The sequence below is a fragment of the Vulpes vulpes genome, chromosome 3 (assembly GCF_048418805.1).
Source record: "Vulpes vulpes isolate BD-2025 chromosome 3, VulVul3, whole genome shotgun sequence".
Lineage (NCBI taxonomy): Eukaryota > Metazoa > Chordata > Mammalia > Carnivora > Canidae > Vulpes > Vulpes vulpes.
Window position 1 is genome coordinate 98,981,063 of NC_132782.1, and position 22,653 is coordinate 99,003,715.

At 38.2% G+C, this 22,653-nt stretch overlaps 1 protein-coding gene across 1 annotated transcript in view; it reads right to left on the reverse strand.

The window, feature by feature from the left end:
* LOC112908326 (phospholipid-transporting ATPase ABCA3-like) overlaps nucleotides 1-22,653 on the reverse strand; it is a 114,447-nt gene that overhangs the window by 50,520 nt on the left and 41,274 nt on the right. Inside the window, exons 4-5 of the mRNA XM_072751293.1 lie at nucleotides 21,224-21,397; nucleotides 8,034-8,215 (exon numbers count right to left, since the gene is read on the reverse strand). Coding sequence (XP_072607394.1) covers nucleotides 8,034-8,215; nucleotides 21,224-21,397 — 356 coding nt within the window. The remainder of the gene's footprint in view (nucleotides 1-8,033; nucleotides 8,216-21,223; nucleotides 21,398-22,653) is intronic.

Genomic DNA, 22,653 nt, shown 5'->3' on the forward strand with positions numbered 1-22,653 from the left:
TTAACAGTGAAACAATATTTTTCAAATAACCAAAATATGATCTTATAAATTTAAGCATGGTTAAAGATCTATTCAAATCACAAGATACATCAATGAATATTATTATAAAATAGAATAAGAAATGTTTGTTAATGTGTTTTCAGATTCCAAACTTCAACTAACTGCTAGAAAATTATTAGTTGACTTTTGGTGAAGTACCAAAGAATACCCAAATATGTTTAAAAGGCTACTTAAATATTCCTTTTTTCAACTACATATCTGCACGAGGCTGTATTTTCTCCATATATTTTAGGTGAAACAACATAATGCAAAAGATTGAATGCAGAGCCAGATATATACTCTCCAATGAAAATCTAGTTAACTTCTATTAGGCTTATATAAAAGATACTTGAAAAATATAAAACAAGCTACTTTACTCACTAATATTTTTAAAAATTGAAAAATAGCTATTTTTCACCAAAATGTTGATTTCAACATGTCATAGGTTTACTAGTAATATATTTAAATAAGTTGATAAATATTTTTTAAATTTCTCAGTTTCAGAAGAGGAGGCAAGATGGCAGAAGAGTAGGGGTCCTTTTTCCATCTGGCCTCCCAAACTTACCTAGATAACTTTCAAACCATCCTGAATACCTATGAATTCAACCTGAGATGTAAAGAGAGAATAGTTGGAATGCTACAGAGAGAAAAGTGACCACTTCTTATGAGGTAGGAGTGTGGAGAAGAGAAATGGAGAGGATATAATGGAAGATAAAATAGCAGAGGAGGGAGCCTTGGGAAGCCGCTGCAGGAAAGCGGTACAGCGCACAATCAGGAACTTTAGAAATCTTCTCTTGAAAGTGTCTTCCCTGCCTAAAAAGTGCTCAGTGGGGAAATAGGGCAGAATCACAGGAGGGGAAGTGACGTCTCAATATTCCCAGTGACATAGTAAGGATACGGGCACCCAGGAGAAAGCTCAACTTGTGCCATAAACCACAAATCTTGGTTGGATCATGGTAAAGGACTAGAATGCAGCAACCCTCCTGGAGCATCTGAGAGAGATGGTCCAGGTGCACACTCCAGCAGCTGAGCTCTCTGCCCCAGAGCCCTTCAGCGGACAGAAGCAGGCTATCCCCCATTCCCTCCAGAACAGGCAAAACCAGGGAGGACACAAAATGGCAAAAGCTCTCCTGCTACTAGGCACCCTTCAATTTGTACGAATCAGTGTCCCCACACCTGCCCCCAGAGGATCTAAACCAGTGTGCACTCAGAGACTGCAGGCTGGTACATGTGGGGAGCTCTTGGCTCTGGGACTGGAGATCTAGCCTCAGTCATTTTTTTTCTCCTTTCACCTTGGAGAGGTGCAGACTCTAGGGAACAAAGGCCTCACAGGACTAACAACTCACATGAGCCCAGCACCTGGCAAGGGGTGGAGCATCTCCACCGAGGCACAGACACCTGAGAATCAGTGCAGCAGCCCCCTCCCCCAGAATAACAGCTGGAAGAACAAGGGAAGACCACGTTTACTGACCAAGCAGCACTGGAAAGCTCTGGGACTGAGAGAAAATAGTATATATAACTCAAGGTTTTTTCCTTATGATTCATTATCTATCAGGTTAAAAAAATTCCAATATATTTTCTTTTTTCCTGCCTTAACTACAATATTTTATCAATTCTTCATTTTTAAGTTTTTTCCTTTTCAACTTTCATATTTTTACAATTATATGTCATATGTAATATTCTTCATTTTTGGATTCCATTCAACATATTCAATTTAATTTTTGTAGATATATAAATTATAGGGTTTTTTTGTCTTGTTTTGTTTTATAATTTTGGAATTTAGTACCTCCTAACAAACGGACCAAAATACACTCAGAAACAAGTGGGGCACCATGTTGGTCTACTCTGTGAGATTATATTCTCTCTTCCTTCCCATTCCACCTCCCTCTTTTGCCTTCTTGTTCTTATTTCTGTGGTTGCTGTTGTTTCTCTATATAAGTTTTTCTGGTATATATGAATTTGGAATTTAGCACCTTCTAACATACAGACAAAATACACTCATAACCAAGAGGATCACCTTCTTGGTCCACTCTGTGAGACAACATTCTCTCTCCTCCTACACTTCTTCCTCACCTTTTTATTTTTTAAGTTTTACTATTTTTTAAATTTGTTTTTCACTTTCATGGTCTTTTTTTCTCTCTTTTCTTTTTCTTTTACTGTCTAGTCCCTGACCTCTTCAGATTTGTCTAGGGTGTATTTTACTTAGGTTGTGATTGATATTTTTGACTCCACTTGCTCATATAGCCATTCTGCACTGGACAAAATAACTAGAAGGAAGAATTCACCACAAAGAAGAAAGGACAAGAAGTAATACTCTCTCCCACAGATCTAATGGATATGGATTTAAGTAGCACGTCAGAGATACAATTTAGGGGTACAATTATAAAAGTATTAGTGGCTCTTGATAAAAGCATAAAAGACTCTAGAGATTCTCTTACTGCAGAGTTGAGATCTAATCAGGCCAAAATTAAAAATACCTTAACTGAGATGCAGTCTAAGCTGGATGCTGTAACTGCTAGGGTTAAGAGAGACTGACATAGAAGAGAAGTTGATGGAAAGGAAGGAAGCTGAGGGAAAAAGAGAAAAACAACTGAGAACTCATGAGAAGGAGAGGCTTTGGGAAGTAAGTGATAGTTTGAGAAGGAATAATATTTGCCTTATTGGAATTCCAGAAGATATGGAGAGAGAGAGGGTGACAAAGTATATTTGAATAAATCATAGCTAACTTATCTAATCTGGGGAAGGGAACAATCATTCATATCCAAGAGATAGAGAGAACCTCTCACCCCAAAAAACATCAGTCAACACCCTAACATATAATAGTGAAGCTTGCAAATTTCAGAGATAAAGCGAAAAATCTTAAAAGCAGCTCAAGACAAGAGATCACTAATTTATACAGGGAGAAATACCAGATCAAAAGCAGACCTATCCACAGAGACCTGGCAGGCCAGAAAGGGCTGGCATGATATATTCAGGGTAGTAACCAGAAAAACATGCAGCTAAGAATACCTTATCCAGTAAGGCTGTCATTCAGAATACGAGAAATAAAGAGCTTCCAAGAAAGACAGAAACTGAAAGAATGTGTGACCACCAAAACGGTTCTGCAAGAAATATTAAGGGAGACCCTGAAAATAAAGGAGGGAGCCCAAAGAAACAATCTACAGAAACAGAGACTGTATAGGTAATACTATGACACTAAATTCGTATCTTTCAATAGCTACTCTGAATGTGAATGGGCTGAATGATCCAATCAAAAGATACAGGGTATCAGACTGAATAAAAAAGCAAGATCCATCTATATGTTGCCTACAAGAGACTCATTTTAGACCTAAGGACACCTCCAGACTGAAAATGAGGGGGTGGAGAACCATTTACCATGCAAATGGTCCTCAAAAGAAAGCTGGAGTAGCAATCCCCATATCAGATAAATTAGATTTTAAACTAAAGATGATAATAAGAGATGAAGAAGGGTACTCTATCATATTTAAAAGGTCTATCCAACAAGAAGACCTAACAATTATGAATATTTATGCCCCTAATATGGGAGCTGCTAAGTCTATCAATCAATTAATAACCAAAGTAAAGAGATACATCAATAATTATCAATTAATAGTAGGAGACTTCAATATGGTGCTCTCAGCAACGGACAGCTTTCTGAACGGAACATCATCAAAGAAACAAGGGCCTTGAATGACACATTGAACCAAATGGATTTCACAGATATATACAGAACATTCCATCCTAATACAACAAAATACACATTCTTCTCAAGTGTATGTGGAACTTTCTCCAGACTAGACCACATACTGGGTCACAAATCAGGTCTTATCCCATACCAAAAGACTGAGATTATTCCCTGCATATTTCCAGACCACAATGCTTGGAAACTAGAACTCAATCACAAGAAGAAAATTGGAAGGAACTCAAGCACTTGGAGGTTTAAGAGCATACCACTAAAAGATCAATGGGTCAACCAGGAAATCAGAGAAGAATTAAAAAGAAACATGGCAACTAAAGCAAATGAAAGCACAACTGTTCAAAATCTTTGGGATATAGCAAAAGCAGTCCTAAGACTGAAATACATTGCAATAAAAGCCTCCCTCAAAAAATTGGAAAATTCTCAAATACAGAAGCCCATGTTGCATCTAAAGGAACTGAAGAAAGAACAGCAAATAAAGCCTGAGCCAAGCATTAGAAGAGAGATAACAAATATTAGAGCAGAACTCAATGAAACAGAGACTAGAATAATTGTAGAATAGATCAACGAAATCAGGAGCTGGTTCTTTGAAAGAATTACTAAGCTAGATAAACCTTTACCCAGACTTACTAAAAAGAAAAGAGGAAAGACTCAATTAATAAAATCATGAATGAAAGAGGAGAGATCACAACCAATAGCAAGGAAATACAAACGATTTAAAAAATGTATGAGTAACTAAACCCCCTAAAATTAGGCAACCTGGACGAAATGGATGCATTGCTCAAAACATACAAATTGCCAAAACTGAAACAGGAAGAAAAAGAAAACCTGAACAGGCCAATAACCAGTGAGGAAATTGAAGTATTCATCAAAACTTCCCAAGAAGCAGAAGTCCAGGGCCAGATGTCTTCCCAGGGGAATTCTACCAAACATTTAAAGAAGAAATAACATGTATTCTACTAAAGCTGTTTCAAAGGATACAAATGGAGGGAATATGTCTACACTCATTTTATGAGGCCAGCATTACATTGATCCCAAAATGAGACCAAAAGGATAATTATAGACCAATATCCCTGATGAACATGGATGTAAAAATTCTTGATAAGATACTAGCCAATAGGATCTAACAGTACATTAAGAGGATTATTCACCATGTCCAAGTGGGATTTATCCCTGGGATGCAAGAGTGGTTCAACATTCAGAAAACAATCAATGTGACAGATCACATCAATAAAAGACAAAAAAACCATATGATCCTCTCAATAGATGCAGAGAAAGCATTTGACAAAATACAACATCCATTCCTGATTAAAACTCTTCAGAGTGTAGGGATCCAGGGAACATTTCTCAATATAATAAAAGCTATTTATGGAAAGCCCACAGCAAATATCATTCTCAATGAGGAAAAACTGAAAGCCTTTTCCCTGAGATCAGGAACAAGACAAGGATGTCCACTCTCGCCACTGTTGTTCAACATAGTACTAGAAGTCCCAGCCTCAGCAATCAGACAACAAAAGAAATAAAAGGCATTCAAATTGGCAAAGAAGGAGTCAAACTCTCACTTTTCAGAGATAACATGATAATGTATATAGAAAACCCAAAGACTCCATACCAAGATTTCTAGAACTCATACAGCAATTCAGCAATGTGGAAGGATACAAGATCAACGCACAGAAATCAGTGGCATTTGTATACACTAACAATGAGACTGAAGAAAGATAAATTAAGGAATCAATCCCACTTACAAATGCACCCAAAACAATAAGATACCTTGGAATAAACTTACCCAAAAAGGTAAAGAATCTATACCCTAAAAACTACAGAAAACTTCTGAAAGAAATTGAGGAAGACACAAAAAGATGGAAAAATATTCCATGCTCATGGATTGGAAGAATTAATATTGTGAAAATGTCAATGTTACCCAGACCAATTTACACATTCAATGCAATCCCTATCAAAATGCTATGGGCTTTCTTCACAGAGCTGGAACAAATCATCTTGAGATTTGTATGGAACCAGAAAAGACCCCAAATAGACAGAGGAATGTTGAAAAAGAATACCAAAGCTGGAGGCAGCACAATTCTGAACGTCTAGCTGTATTACAAAGCTGTGATCAAGACAATATGGTACTGGCACAGAAACAGATACATAGATCAATGGAACAGGATAGAGAACCCAGAAATGGACCCTCAAATCTATGGTCAAATCATCTGTAACAAAGCAGGAAAGAATACCACTGGAAAAAAAGACAGTCTCTTCAATAAATGCATTGGGAAAATTGGATAGCTACATGCAGAAGAATGAAACTGGACCATTTTCTTACACCATACACAAAGATAAATAAAATGGTTGAAAAGATCTAAATCTGAGACAAAAATCCATCAAAATCCTAGAGGAGAACACAGGCAACAACCTTTTTGAACTTGGCAATAGCAACTTCTTGCTAGACACGTCTATGAAACCAAGGGAAACAGAAGCAAAAAAAAAGAACTGTTGGGATTTCATCAAGATTAAAAGATTCTGGGCAGCCCGGGTGGCTCAGCGGTTTAGTACCACCTTCAGCCTAGGGCCTGATCCTGGAGACCCGGGATTGAGTCCCACATCGGGCTCCCCACATGGAGCCTGCTTCTCCCTCTGCTTATGTCTCTCTCTCACTCTCTCTTTCTCTCTCTCTCTCTCTGTGTGTTTCATTAATAAATAAATAAAATATTTTTAAAAAAGATTAAAAGATTCTGCACAGCAACGGAAACAGTCAACAAAACTAAAAGACAACCTACAGAATGGGAGAAGATATTTGCAAATGACATACTAGATAAAGGGCTAGTATCTCATCAAGAAGATAAAGAACTTCTCAAACTCAACACCAAGAAAAAAACATCCAGTCATGAAATGGGCAGAAGACATGAACAGACATTTCTCCAAAGAAGTCCTACACATGGCCAGCAAGCACATGAAAAATTATCCACATCACTTCCCATCAAGGAAATACAAATCAAAACCACAATGAGATACCACCTCACACCAGTGAGATGGAGAAAATTAACAAGACAGGAAACAACAAATGTTGGAAAGGAGGTGGAGAAAGCAGAACTCTCTTGCACTGCTGGTGGGAACGCAAACTGGTACAGCCACTCTAGAAAACAGTGTGGAGGTTCCTTAAGAAGTTAAAAATAGAGCTACCCTATGACCCAACAATTACACTATTGGGTATTTACCTCAAAAATACAGATGTAGTGAAATGCCAGGATACTTGTACCCCAATGCTTATAGCAGCAATGTCCACAATAGCCAAACTGTGGAAGAAGCCACAGTGTCCTTTGACAGATGAATGGACAAAGAAGATGTGGTATATTTATATACCATAGAATATTACTCAACTATCAGAAAGGATGAATACCCACCACTAGCTTTGATATGGATGGAACTGGAGGTTATTATGCAGAGTGAAATAAGTCAATTGGAGAAAGACAATCATCATATAGTTTCACTCATATATGGAATATAAGAAATAGTGAAAGGGACTGTAAGAGAAAGCAGGGAAACTGAATGGGGAAAAATTAGAGAGGAAGACAAACCATAAGAGACTCCTAACTCTGGGAAACAAACAATGGGTTGCAGAAGGGAAGGAGAGTTTGAGGAATGGGTTACCTGGGTGACAGGCATTAAGGAGGGCACATAGTGGATTAGCACTGGGTGTTATACTGTATGTTGGCAAACTTACATATTTTTTAAAAAAGAAACAAATTTCTCAGTTTTAATTTCCAAATATGGTTAATACTGATAGATAAAATCCCTATTAAACGAGCTCTTTTGGGTGCTCAATAATTTTTAAGAGTAAAAGGAGTTCTGAGACTAAAAATTTTGGGAACCACTTGCTTTGAACCATATAATGATAAAAAAGGGGGGACTGAAAATAGAGGATAATATAGAAATGCTCCTCACTTTGCTATGGCTTTGATTCTAAGTAATTTGGGCTAATAGGGGAATAAAGCAGATGGTGATATGAGACACAATTCAACCCCTCCTCACTAGGACCTAAGGAACTCACCACATATTCATTTGGATGGAGTTTTTTTCTGTAGAAAGCCATTTGATTCTATTATACATGTTACAAAGTTAACTTGTAGTGGCTTTAATTGAGAAAGAATTGTAAAAAAGCGAAAGAATAAAAACTGTATTAGTACCATAAGAGTGGAGCACCACAGGGAGAGTGTTTAAGGTAATAATGTTCACTGTTAGACAAACTAAATATTTAAGAACTGGGGTTTCTCTCAATAACAGAAGCATTAGAACTTACCTGCACAAAGAAAAACCATGGCTTGGGCACACCATACTTCCCTGGAAAGACAGCATCTATATACCAGGTCATAAGACCATACAAGAAAGCATCAAATAATAGCATTCCCATAATATGAGCAAAAATAAGGCTATCATGTGGGTTCACTGGTGATAGGATGTTATCCCACTGGACACCATACTCTGAAACATAATAAAGAGGAGACAGTTATCTGAGGTGCCCAATTGTGACTAGAACAAAGTTATCTAGCTACTTTATAATTAAACAACAAAAATGTATAGACATTCTCTGGAGAGAGTTACTATTTGCTATTCATGGATACTTTGAAATTTAGGCTGTTCAAGAGGATAATAAAGTAAGTAATGATACAATGTGCCTCTTCCTACAGCCAAATTCAACTAAAAGTTAGTAGTCACTGAAATAAAAATAAACAGTCACAAGAAGTCCATAAAGTAAGCTTTAAAGCCATAAACAGACCTATTGGTTGGGATGGTGGCCCTATTTCTCCATTCTCTTTCATGCAAATCTCCACTGAAATAATCAGCAAGATATATAAATTGGGAAATACATTCATCAATATAAAAATAAAGTTTGTTTTCTAGTTTCTGGTCTGTCATGTAAGGAGCTTAGAAGTCACCACCCCATCCTAATAAGGAGTAAAGAAGTGAACTGAAAAATGGTCCATTCTTCTTAGATCTTTCACAGATGTGAGGTTACAGAGTGAACCACTGCCCCCACAATTGGAGAGATGGACAGGCAGGTACAGAGTATTTAATGAAACAGAAACCCTAAGCAGTAACCCCCAAGGGAACCAGAACTGGGAAAACCTGAACTGTGTAACTGATGAAATGTCAAGGCCCAGCACAGACAGATATGTGGGTTAAAAACTCCAGGGGATCAAGTCATTGAGGAGTCCCCAAGCTTTTGTGAGTTTTACCTTTGGGAGCCCTGTCAGTTCTTCACAGTGAATATCAGAAAAATCTCCTTTAGGAGAGAGAGAGGGGGGAAAGGAGCCATTTTGACATTCTATTCTTAATCAGGCCTTCCTTCATGAGAAACTATTTTAGCAGAGCCTAACTTACCTAGGGGGAAGGGAAATACCTAGCTCCAGCCCCCCCCCCCCAGCCATCCTGTCCTATCTAAGCAGAGCAAAAAACTGAGAAGCACTGATGGAGTTCATAGTCCATGGGTACAAGCTTATCAAATGATTGAGGCCTAGTCATAGGACTCTGCATCTTTCCTCTATATCACTAAAGGCCTATTCACTGCAATTCCTTTTCCTTTTATCCAGTACCTCATATTCATCTTTTTTTTTTAAGATTTTATTTATTTATTTGAGAGAGAGTAAGAGAAAGTATGAGCGGGGAAGGGCAGATGAAGAAGGAAAAAGAAAATCCCAAGCAGACTCCCCACTAAGCACAGAACCCAATGAAAAGCTCAACCTCAGGACCCCAAGATCATGGCTTGAGCCAAAATAAAGAGTCAGACGCTTAACTGACTAAGTCCTCCAGGTGCCCTTATTATCCATCTTTTAACAAAAATTACAAGGCATACTGAAGGGCAAAGAACACAGTTTGAAGAGAATGAACAAGCATCCAAATTAGACTCTGATTTGACAAAGATGTTGGTCTGATTCCTCAGACCAGGAATTTTTAAAAAACTGATCAACATATTAAGTGCTTTAGTGGAAGAAGTATACAACAGAAAAAGCAGATGTATGCAAAGAGATGAAAATTCTAAGAAAGAATAATAAAAGAAATGCCAGAGTCCTTGGTGTGGCTACAGAGGAGACTGTGGTGGCAAGAATGATGGACAGGAAGGTGAGAGATAAACGTGTTCAATACTCCACTTCTACTCAACACTGTACATATGTGAAGTTAAATCCTTAGAAGTTAAGCAAGATAAAGTGATAAGGCAAAATAGAGAGGAAGAACTAAAAGTACTCTTACTCACAGATGACATGATCTTATTAATAGAAAATCCTAAGGATCCTGCCCAAAACAATGTTAACACCAATAAAAGAATTCAGCAAAGTTGCAAGATACCAGGTGAACATACAATAATCAATAGTATACTATCTACTAGTAATGAACAACTAAAAAGGATTTTGAGATAACAGTTCCATTTACAATAGCATCACAGGAATGAAATGCTTATGAATAAACTTAGTAAGATCTGAAAGACTTGTATGCTATTACAAACTATCACTGAAAGAAATTAAAGAAGACCTAAATAAATGGGAAAACATCCTGTGTTCATAAGACTGATGCTGGTGAAGGACAGACATATAGATCAAAATAATACAACTATGAGTAATGGCTAACTAGCTTCTGACAAGGATTCCAAGATAATTACATTAGAAAAAAAACTAATTTCCACAAGCGATATATACACGCAAAAGAATTAGTTGGGACTCTTCCCTTACAACATGTATAAGTATTAACTTTTTTAAAATAGATCAAAACCCTAAATAAATACAATTACTTTTTTAAAAAAACTCTTAGAAAGAAAACATGGAGGCAAATATTCATGACTTTGGGTTTAGTTTAGTAAACATATGGCACCAAAACACAAGCAATAAAGTAATAAATAAATCTGATGTCATTAAAATGAAAAACCTCTGTGCATAGAGGGCATTAACAAGAAAGTTAAAACACAATCTACAGAAAGAAAGAAAATATCATATAATAAAAGGCTTGTATCTTGAATATATAAAGAACTCTTACAACTTAACAACAAAAGATGAACAATCCAATATAAAAATAGGCAAAGGACTTGAATAGATATTTCTTCAAAGAAGTTGTACAGATGTCCAACAAGCATGTGAAAAGATGCTTAATATCATTAGTCATTAGAGAAATAAATCCAAACCCATAATAACATGCCACTTTATATCCACCAAGATGAGAATATTAAAAGAAAGGAGAAAATACAAACGCAAATGAAGACAAACATGAATTTAAAAATAGTGAAAGGAAAAAAAAAATAGTGAAAGGGAATAAAGGAGACAGGAGAGAAAATGAGTGGGAAACATCAGTGAGGGTAACAGAACATGAAAGACTCCTAACTCAGGAAATGAACAAGCGGTAGTGGAAGGGGAGGTGGGTGGGAGGTTGAGGGACTGGGTGATGGGCACTGAGGGGGCACTTGATGGGATGAGCACTGGGTGTTATGCTATATGTTGGCAAATCGAAACCCATAAAAAAATATACCAAAAAATGAAATAAAATAAAATAATAAAAAAATAAAAAGCAGAACAGGGATGCCTGGGTGGCTCAGCGGTTTAGTGCCTGCCTTTGGCCCAGGGCATGATCCCAGAGTCCCGGGATTGAATCCCACAACACGATCCCTGCACGGAGCCTGCTTCTCCCTCTGCTTATGTCTCTGCCTCTCTCTCTCTCTCTCTCTCTCTCTCTCTCTCTCACTGTCTCATGAATAAATAAATAAAATCCTTGGAAAAAAAAACAAACAGTGCAATTGCTGGGTCGTAGGGCAGGTCTATTTTTAACTCTTTGAGGAACCTCCACACAGTTTTCCAGAGTGGCTGCACCAGTTCACATTCCCACCAACAGTGTAAGAAGGTTCCCTTTTCTCTGCATCCTCTCCAACATTTGTGGTTTCCTGCTTTGTTAATTTGCCCCATTCTCACTGGTGTGAGTTGGTATCCCATTGTGGTTTTGATTTGTATTTCCCTGATGGCAAGTGATGCAGAGCATTTTCTCATGTGCTTGTTGGCCATGTCTATGTCTTCCCTGTGAGATTTCTGTTCATGTCTTTTGCCCATTTCATGATTGGGTTATTTGTTTCTTTGGTGTTGAGTTTAATAAGTTCTTTATAGATCTTAGATACTAGCCCTTTATCTGATAGGTCATTTGCAAATATCTTCTCCAATTCTGTAGATTGTCTTTGAGTTTTGTTGACTGTATCCTTTGCTGTGCAAAAGCTGCTTATCTTGATGAAGTCCCAATAGTTCATTTTGCTTTTGTTTCTTTTGCCTTTGTGGATGTATCCTGCCCTACGACCCAGCAATTGCACTGTTGGGGATTTTCCCTAAAGATACAGATGCAATGAAATGCCAGGACACCTGAACCCCGATGTTTCTAGCAGCAATGTCCATAATAGTCAAACTGTGGAAGGAGCCTCGGTGTCCATCAAAAGATGAATGGATAAAGAAGATGTGGTTTATGTATACAATAGAATATTACTCAGCTATTAGAAATGACAAATACCCACCATTTGCTTCAACGTGGATGGAACTGGTGGGTATTATGCTGAGTGAAATAAGTCAATCAGAGAAGGACAAACATTATATGTTCTCATTCATTTGGGGAATATAAATAATAGTGAAAGGGAATATAAGGGAAGGGAGAAGAAATGGGTAGGAAATATCAGAAAGGGAGACAGAACATAAAGACTCCTTACTCTGGGAAATGAACTAGGGGTGGTGGAAGGGGAGGAGAGCAGGGGGTGGGGGTGACTGGGTGGCGGGCACTGAGGGGAGCACTTGACCAGATGAGCACTGGGTGTTATTCTGTATGTTGGCAAATTGAACACCAATAAAAAATAAATGTATTATTAAAAAAAGAAAAAAGAAAAAAAAACACAGAACAGAACAAACACATGTTATATAACAAAGGTAAGAGATTTTTCATAAGTAATTAGGATCCCTAATCAGTTGACTATTTACAATATAAAGAACTGAACTGCTGATACAGGTAACAGCATGGATGAAGAACAAGTGCCTTGGGCTAAGTAGAAGTCAGTGTTAAAACTGCACAATTCCATTTTCATGGATTCTGGAAAACGCAAAAATGCCAAGATGAACAGATCAGTGATTGCTACGTATTAGGGGTTGAAGACAAAGGGCAACACAAGGGAATTTTTTTATGAGGAAACAGTTCTGTTTCCTGATTGCTGTGGAGGTTAAATTAATATATACAGATGTTGAAACTCACAGAATTGTACACCTCCAAAAAGGGCAATTTTACTGAGTGTAAAGTTTAAAATTTTAAAGGGCCCAGAAAAAAGATAAAAAATGAATATGAAGAAGAACTTTATGTTCACAATTTTGATCACTTACATATAGTGGACAAATTCTATACAAGACACAAGCTACTAAATCTTACTCAAGGAAAAGGCATAATCTGAACATTTCTACATCTATTGAAGAACTAAATTTTTAATCAAAACCCTACTCAGGCCCACCTTTGGTAATTTACTCTTATACTACATATCCAAGAACACAAAAATACATATGTATAATTCATTTCAGATTTATTCTATTTTACTTTTAAATATTTTATTTATTTGACACACAGAGATCACAAACAGGAGGAGTAACAGAAGGAGAAGGAGAAGCAGGCTTCCCACTGAGCAGGGAGCCCCACTGAGCAGGGAGTCTAATTCTCCAGACACTGAGATCATGGCTGAGTCAAAGTCGACACTTAACTGACTGAACCACCCAGGCACCCCTCAGGCTTATTTTAAATGAAAAATAATATAAAGTTCCTAAATGCTCATAGATAGAAGATAGGTTTAATGAACATTGCCACATCCACACAATGTATCTATAAAAACTAAAGAAGATATATTGGCAAACTCATAGGAAATTAATTCTAAAATATGTTAACTGAAAAGCACATTGTAAAGGAATATGCAGTACATTAACACTTTTATAAGAAACTAAGTAAAATAAGAAAATATAGAAATTATGAATTTTTTAGAAACTAAAACACAGAAAAAGATAAAACAGAATTGAGTAAGATATTACCAACAAGGATGAGAGGTATTGGTAAAGGCAAAGACCACACCAAAATGGAGAATTATAGACCAATATCCCTGATGCTTGTGTTCCCTCTAGGATTTTGATGGAATCTTGTCTCACATTTAGATCTTTCATCCATTTTGAGTTTATCTTTGTGTAGTGTAAGAGAATGGTCAAGTTTCATTCTTCTGCATGTGGATGTCCAAGTTTCCCAGCACCATTTATTGAACAGACTGTCTTTTTTCCAGTGGATAGTCTTTCCTCCTTTGTCAAATATTGGTTGACCATAAAGTTGAGGGTCCACTTCTGGATTCTCTATTCTGTTCCACTGATCTATGTCTGTTTTTGTGCCAGTACCACACTATCTTGATGATCACAGCTTTGTAGTACAACCTGAAATCTGGCATTGTGACGCCACCAGCTATGGTTTTCTTTTTTAATATTCTCCTGGCTATTTGGAGTCTTTTCTGATCCCACACAAATCTTAAGATGATTTGTTCCAACTCTCTGAAGAAAATCCATTGTATTTTGATAGGGATTGCATTGAACGTGTAAATTGCCCTCGGTAACATTGACATTTTAACAATATTAATTCTTCCAATCCATGAGCATGGAATAGTTTTCCATCTCTTTGTGTCCTCTTCAATTTCCTTCAGAAGTGTTCTGTAGTTTTTAAGGTATAGATCCTTTACCTATTTGGTTAGGTTTATTCCTAGGTATCTTATGCTTTTGGTGCAGTAGTAATTGGGATTGACTCCTTAATTTCTCTTTCTTCAGTCGCATTGTTAGTGCATAGAAATGCCACTGATTTCTGGGGATTGGTATTGTATCCTGCCACACTGCTGAATTGCTGTATGAGTTCTAGCAATCATGGGTGAAGTCTTTGGGTTTTCTATGTAGAGTACCATGTCATCTGCAAAGAGGGAGAGTTTGACTTCTTTGCCAATTTGAATGCCTTTTAATTCCTTTTGTTGCCTGATTGCTGACGGAGGCTAGGACTTCTAATACTATGTTGAATAGCAGTGGTAACAGTGGACATCTCTGTCATGTTCCTGATCTTAGGGGAAAGGCTCCCAGTGTTTCCCCATTGAGAATGATATTTGCTGTGGGCTTTTTGTAGATGGCTTTTAAGATGCTGAGGAATGTTCCCTCTATCCCTACACTCCCAAGAGTTTTGATCAGGAATGGATGCTGTATTTTGCCAAATGCTTTCTCTGCATCTATTGAGAAGATCCTATGGTTCTTGTTTTTTCTCTTGCTGATATGATCAATCACATTGATTACTTTATGAGTGTTGAACCAGCCTTGCATCCCGGGGATAAATCCCACTTGGTCATGGTGAATAGTCTTCTTAATGTATTGTTGGATCCTATTGGCTAGTATTTTGTTGAGAATTTTTCGTCCATGTTCATCAGGGATATTGGTCTATAGTTCTCCTTTTCGGTGGGGGTCTTTGTCTGGTTTTGGAATTAGGGTGATGCTGGCCTCAGAGAATGAGTTTGGAAGTACTCCATCTTTTTTTCTATCTTTCTGATCAGCTTTAGTAGAAAAGGTATGGTTTTTTCTTTAAACATTTGGTAGAATTCCCCTGGGAAGACATCTGGCCCTGGACTTTTGTGTCTTGGGAGGTTTTGAATGACTGCTTCAATTTCCTCCCTGGTTATCGGCCTGTTCAGGTTTTCCATTTCTTCCTGTTCCAGTTTTGGTAGTCTGTGGTTTTCCAGAAATGTGTCCATTTCTTCTAGATTGCTTAATTTTTTGGCGTATAGCTCCTCACAATAAGTTTTTAAAATCGTTTGTATTTCCATGGTATTGGTGGTGATCTCTCCTTTCTCATTCATGATTTTATTAATTTGAGTCTTTTTTCTCTTCTTTTTAATAAAGCTAGCTAATGATTTATCTATCTTCTTAATTCTTTCAAAGAACCAACTCCTGGTTTTGTTATTCTGTTCCACAGTTCTTCTGGTCTCAATTTCATTGGGTTCTGCTCGAATCTTTATTAATTGTCTTCTTCTGCTGGATGTAGGACTTATTTGCTGTTTTTTCTCCAGCTCCTTTAGTTATAAGGTTAGATTTTGTATTTGAGTTCTTTCCAGTTTTTGGATGGATGCTTGTATTGCAATGTATTTCCCCCTCAGGACTGCTTTTGCTGTATCCCAAAGATTTTGAATGGTTGTATCCTCATTCTCATTAGTTTCCATGAATCTCTTAAATTCTTCCCTAATTTCCTGGTTGACCCTTTCATCTTTTAGCAGGATGGTCCTTAACCTCCTCATGTTTGAAATCCTTCCAAACTTCTCTTTGTGATTTAGTTCTAGTTTCAAAGCATTATGGTCTGAAAATATGCAGGGGATGATCCCAATCTTCGGTATCGGTTCAGAACTGATTTGTGACCCAGTATGTGGTCTATTCTGGAGAAAGTTCCATGTGCACTTGAGAAGAATGTGTATTCAGTTGAGTTTGGATGTAAAGTTCTGTAAATATCTGTGAAATCCATCTGGTCCAGTGTATCATTTAAAGCTCTTTTTTCTTTGGAGATGTTGTGCTTAGAAGATCTATCTAATGCAGAAAGCGCTGTATTCGAATCTCCAAGTATAAGTGTATTATTATCCAAGTATGTCTTAACTTCAGTTATTAATTGATTGAGATACTTGGAAGTTAACACATTCGGGGCATAAATATTCATGATTGTTAAGTCCTCTTGTAGGATAGATCCTTTAAGTAGGATATAGTGTCCCTCTTCATCTCTCACTACAGTCTTTGGGATAAAATTTAATTTATCTGATATAAGGATGGCTACCCCTGCTTTCTTTTGAGGTCCGTTTGAATGGTAAATGGTTCTCCAACCTTTTATTTTCAGGCTGTAGGTGTCCTTATGTCTAAAATGAGTCTCTTATAAACAGCAAATACATGGATCTTTCTTTTTTATACAGTCTGAAACACTGTGTCCTTTTTGGGGTCATTAAGCCCGTTCACGTACAGAGTTACTATTGAAAGATATGAATTTAGGGCAGCCCTGGTGGCGCAGCAGTTTGGCACTGCCTCCGGCCTGGGGTGTGATCCTGGAGACCCGGGATCCAGTCCCACGTTGGGCTCCCTGCAGGGAGCTAGCTTCTCCCTCTGCCTGTGTCTCTGCCTCTCTCTCTCTCTCTCTCTCTCTCTCTCTCTCTGTGTCTATGAATAAATAAATAAAATCTTTAAAAAAGAGAGAAAGATGAATTTATTGTCATCATAATACCTATTCAGTCCCTGTTTTTGTGGATTGTTTCCTTGGACTTCCTCTTTCTTTTACAGGGTCCCCCTTAATATTTCTTGCAGAGCTGGTTTTGTGGTCACATATTCTTTCAGCTTCTGCCTATCTTGGAAGCTCTTTATCTCTCCTTTATTCTGAATGACAGCCTTGCTGGATAAAGTAGTCTTGGCTACATGTTCTTCTAATATAGGACCCTGAATGTATCTTGCCAGCCCTTTATGTCCTGCCAGGTCTCTGTGGAGAGGTTTGCTGTTAACCTAATACTTCTCCCCATAAAGGTTATGGATTTCTTCTATCTTGCTGCTATAAGGACCTTCTCTTTATCTCTGGAATTTGCAAGTTTCACTATTAAATGTTGAGGTGTTGAGCAGTTTTTATTGATTTTAAGGGGAGGATCTCTCTATCTCCTGGATCTGAATGCCTGTTTCCCTTCTCAAGTTAGGGAAGTTCTCGGCTATGATTTGTTCAAATACAGTTTCTGGACCTCTGTCCCTTTTGGCGCCCTCGGGAACACCAATTAAACCTAGATTTTTCCTTCTGAGGCCGTCACTTATTTCCCTTAACCCATCCTCATGATCTTTTGTTTGTCTCTTTTTTCCTCAGTTTCCTTGCTTGCCATCAACTTGTCTTCTATGTCACTTACTCGTTCTTCTACCTTGTTAACCTTCATTAGGACCTCCAGTTTGGATTGCATCTCATTTAATTGATTTTTAATTTTGGCCTGATTAGATCTAAATTCTGCAGTCATGAAGTCTCTTGAATCCTTTATGCTTTTTTCTAGAGCCACCAGCAGCTTTATAATAGTGCTTCTGAATTGGCTTTCTGACATTGAATTGTAATCCAAATTTTGTAACTCTGTGGGAGAGGACTATTTCTGATTCTTTCTTTTTGAGGTGAGTGTTTCCTTCTAGTCATTTTGTTCAGTGCAAAGTGGCCAAAAACAAGTTGTAGTAGAAAAAGGAGAAAAAGAGAGGAAAAAAAGGGGGGAAAAAAGGGGGTGGGGGAAGCAAACAAAAGAAAAAACAAGGGGGAGTATCCTCTGATTCTATATACTGTAAATCCTTCGACTTCCCCTGGAACTTTCCAGCGCTGTTTGGTCAATAACTTGCTCTTCCCCTGTTCTTCCAGCTGGTCTTCTGGGGGAGGGGCCTGCTGTGCTGATTCTCAGGGGTGTTCACCTGGGGGAGCTGCCCAGCCCCCTGCCAGGTGCAAGGCTCAGTGGGAGCTGTTTATCCTGTGAGGCCCCTGATCAGTCCCAAGTACAAGGTGACACCAGAAGGAACAACAGTGGTGGCAGCCAGCTTTCCATCTCTGGAGTCAGCTCCCACAGTAACTATCGCTGTTCCCAGTCCACAGGGGCCTGGATGCTCCAGAGGCGGTGGGGCGCAGATCTGCACAGCTTGGGGCCGCCCATGCGGCAGGAGAGACCTTGCTGTACTGTGTCCTCCAGGCCTATGCCTGTCCTGGGGGGAGTGCCGCATCCTGGGCCGTGGTCCCAGCGCCAGGGCTGTGGGGCCTGCACCGCTGGAATCACGCTCCTGGGACTGCAAATCCCCCTCAGTGTGAAGGCACAACCTGAGCCACCGGAGCTGCTCCCTGGGCCCCACGGGGCATGCGCTCCAGGCCTTTAGGGAGCTCCGCCCGCGGTGTGTGACGTGCTCTCCCCAGAGTCCAGTTCCTATTAGTGCCCCTGGGAGCCTGAGGGCATCCCTGGCCCTCCTGGGATCCTGCCCGAGCTCCCTAGGAGCGCCTTTCCCTCTGGGAAGGTTGGTAAAGCCCTGCTTCTCAGGGACTGGGCTTTCCTGTCCTGGAGGCTCTCCGCACCCGGCCTTAGCTCGGGTCCTTGCGGGGCCCCTCCCCCTTGGATGCTTTTTTATTTCTTTTTTTTCCCCTCTCCCTACCTTGATAGAAGCGCAAACTCTTCTCACTGTAGCATTCCAGATGTTCTCTCTTTAAATCTCAGAGCGAATTCATAGGTTTTCAGGCTTATTTGAAAGTTATCTAGGTAAGTTGGTGGGGACAGGTGACTTGGGAACCCTACTCTTCTGCCATCTTGCCCCGCCTCCCGCCACAGCAACTTCTTGCAAGATACATCCATGAAGGCAAGAGAAACAAAAGCAAAAATGAATTATTGGGACTTCATCAAGAAAAAAGCTTCTGCACAGCCAAAAAAACAGTCAACAAAACTAAAAGACAACCTACAGAATGGGAGAAGATATTTGCAAATGACCGATCAGATAAAGGGCTAGTATCCACAATCTATAAAAAATTTATTAAACTCAACAGCAAAGGAACAAACAATCCAATCATGAAATGGACAAAAGACATGAACAGAAATCTCACAGAGGAAGACACAGACATGGCCAACAAGCACATGAGAAAATGCTCTGCATCACCGGCCATCAGGGAAATACAAATCAAAACCACAATGAGATACCACCTCACACCAGTGAGAATGGTGAAAAATAACAAGGCAGGAAACAACAAATGTTGGAGAGGATGTGGAGAAAGGGGAACCCTGTTGCACTGTTGGTGGGAATGTGAACTGGTGCAGCCACTCTGGAAAACTGTGTGGAGGTTCCACAAAGAGTTAAAAATAGATCTGCCCTATGACCCAGCAATTGCACTGCTGGGTATTTACCCCAAAGATACAGGTGCAGTGAAACGGCAGGACATCTGCACCCCGATGTTTATAGCAGCAATGTCCACAATAGCCAAACTGTGGAAGAAGCCTCAGTGTCCACTGAAAGATGAATGGATAAAGAAGATGTGGTCTATGTATACAATGGAGTATTACTCAGCCATTAGAAAAGACAAATCCCCACCATTTGCTTCAACGTGGATGGAACTGGAGGGTATTATGCTGAATGAAATAAGTCAATCGGGGAAGGACAAACATTATATGGTCTCATTCATTTGGGGAATATAAAAATTATGAAAGGGAATAAAGGGAAAGGAGAGAAGATGAGTGAAAATATCAGTGAGGGTGACAAAACATGAGAGACACCTAACCATGGGAAATGAACAAGGGGTAGTGGAAAGGGAGGTGGGTGGGGGGTTGGGGTGACTGGGTGATGGGCACTAAGGGGAGCACTTGGCGGGATGAGCACTTGGTGTTATGCTAAATGTTGGCAAATTGAAGTCCAATAAAAAAAATTTTTAAAAGAGAGGTATTGGTATGAAGAGGGAATGATTCTTATCTAACTATGGCTTTTTTTTTTTACAGTTTTTACTTTCTAAATATTGTGTTAATGTTTTACATACTCAGAAATTTATATTATACAAACAATGGTGTTGGAATGAAAAATGGGATACAAACAGAAACAAATGCACCTACTTATATTTCAAATGAATAACTAAACTGAAAGTAAAAAAAAAAAGTACTAACCCAAATAATTTTTAACCTAGTACTTTGACTACACAGCCTCAGACTAAATGTAGAATTATAAATAATTACCATATTTAATATGTTTTTTGCTTACAGTGGTATGGCTGAACATTTCCCTACCTATTTTTGGAGTAGTGCAAAACTGAACAAATGCTTAATTATACTGATAATGGTGGGGGGCCACATTTCTCATGGTTGGACAGGGAGGTGGTATATATATGGATAGGGAAAAGGTAGAAGGAACTCTTGATATTAGATAGGAATTAGATGCAACAGTGTGACATCACAGATGTTAAAATATGGGTATTAGCTAGGTGTCTCAACCTTGACATTACCGACATTTGAACCTGGATACCTCTGTTTCAGGGAATGTTCTGTACTTTGTATGATATTCAGTAGCAGTCCTCCACCAGATACTATAATCAAAACCAAAAAAATCTCTAGGCATTGCCAATATCCCCTAGGTGGCAAAACTGTCTCCCAAAACAAGCCCACGGATATAAGAAAGACATGCAAACACATATATACATAAATAAATATCTGCATATATATTTTCATGTACATACAGGTATATATATAGTGTATAGACATATATACACAAACACATATATATAACAAAGATATAATTTTTATGATAAAGTACTATAATCCAGAAAAATATTTAAGAAACACTACAATCATCTTTCACTCACTGTCCCATCTACTCCTTTGGCAAACCCATATCGCATGCCTTTTCTTCCTGGGAATCTAATCATCAAAGTCAGTTTTACAAAGGAAAGACTCACGCTTCATTTCCATCTTGCATATAAAATCAACCCCCAACGCTACTGCAACATTTGAACAGAGACAGAAAGCCAGCTTCTCGGTGAGGGTCATACGTTCATATGCGGTGTTCACGAATACATATAGAAAAAAGGTGACAAAGTAGAGGAAACCTCCAACAGAAACAGCCAAAGTAGCTGAAAAGAAGGAAAATAGAGTCAGTTCACATAAACTACAAAAACTTGATGCAGAAATATCCTCATCTTATTACAAAAAAGCCCTAAAATTTAGGTCTAAATGTAGACCCTACAAAAGAAGAGAAAATGGCTTTGTTACCACCAACCACTGTATCACAAACATCTAGAACTGCTGAACACAGACAGGTTCTCAATAAATATTTTGCTTAAATGAATGAGTGAATTAATGAATGGCACAAGGAATAAACTTCTCTGGAATTTATCCTCCTTCTTACACTATGATTGTGGATATTTACTCATCTAAAAAAGGACTTATCTTTATGTTTATAAAAACTTCCTTTCATTTTTATTCATGACTACTCAGCCTAACAATCTCTAGATGTACAACACCACTAATTATGTCATACGAATACACCTACACTATTTCCATTTATTTTGGAATTTTGGAAGATGAAGACTGAAAAAGTTGACAGAGGTTATAGACATATTTCCAGTCTTATTTATGACACTTTGAATATTTAATTATAATACTTTATGAAACAGTACATTAAAAAGATGGAGAAAAAAGTCAGTGTAATAGAGAAGCATCTGGATTAGAATGCTATGTATCATGGGAATTGCATTATTTCAGATCAACTCTTTTAATGATGATGGAAAAATCTAGACAAATTATTTTTTTAAGTTTGTTTGCTTGTTTATTTATTTGTATATTAAAGTATTACTTTTTAAGTATGATAAGGACAGAGAGCTACCAGGCAAGGACAATTTGTAGGGCCAAAATCAAGGTAAGAAGAGAACTCAAGGGCATAAGAAATTAATACATGCTAGTAAAGAAAAGAAGCTCAAACTTTTACTTAGGGCCCTGAAAAGCTACATCTAAAGTACAAGTGTACCAGAAATAGAACATTTTCAATCACCTAAAATCCTTATTAGATTATTATCAAACCCCTAACCTAGGGGTGCTAGAGCCCCATACCTAAATGACTGATAGATTTAAAATTAAATCCTCTCTGTAGGAAAAAAAAAGTCATCCAAAAACTCATATTATTTCTAAAATTTTTATAAGCAATATTTTACATTAAGTAAAAAAAAATTTTTTAGGAATACCAGGTTGGATTGTGTCTACCATCTGAATATTCTTATGTTGAAGCCCTAACCTTCAGTACCTCAGAATGTGGCTACATTTAGAGAGAGGCCCTTTAAAAGGATGATTAAGTTAACATGTCAGTTCACCCTCTGGGACAGTGCTGTGTGTT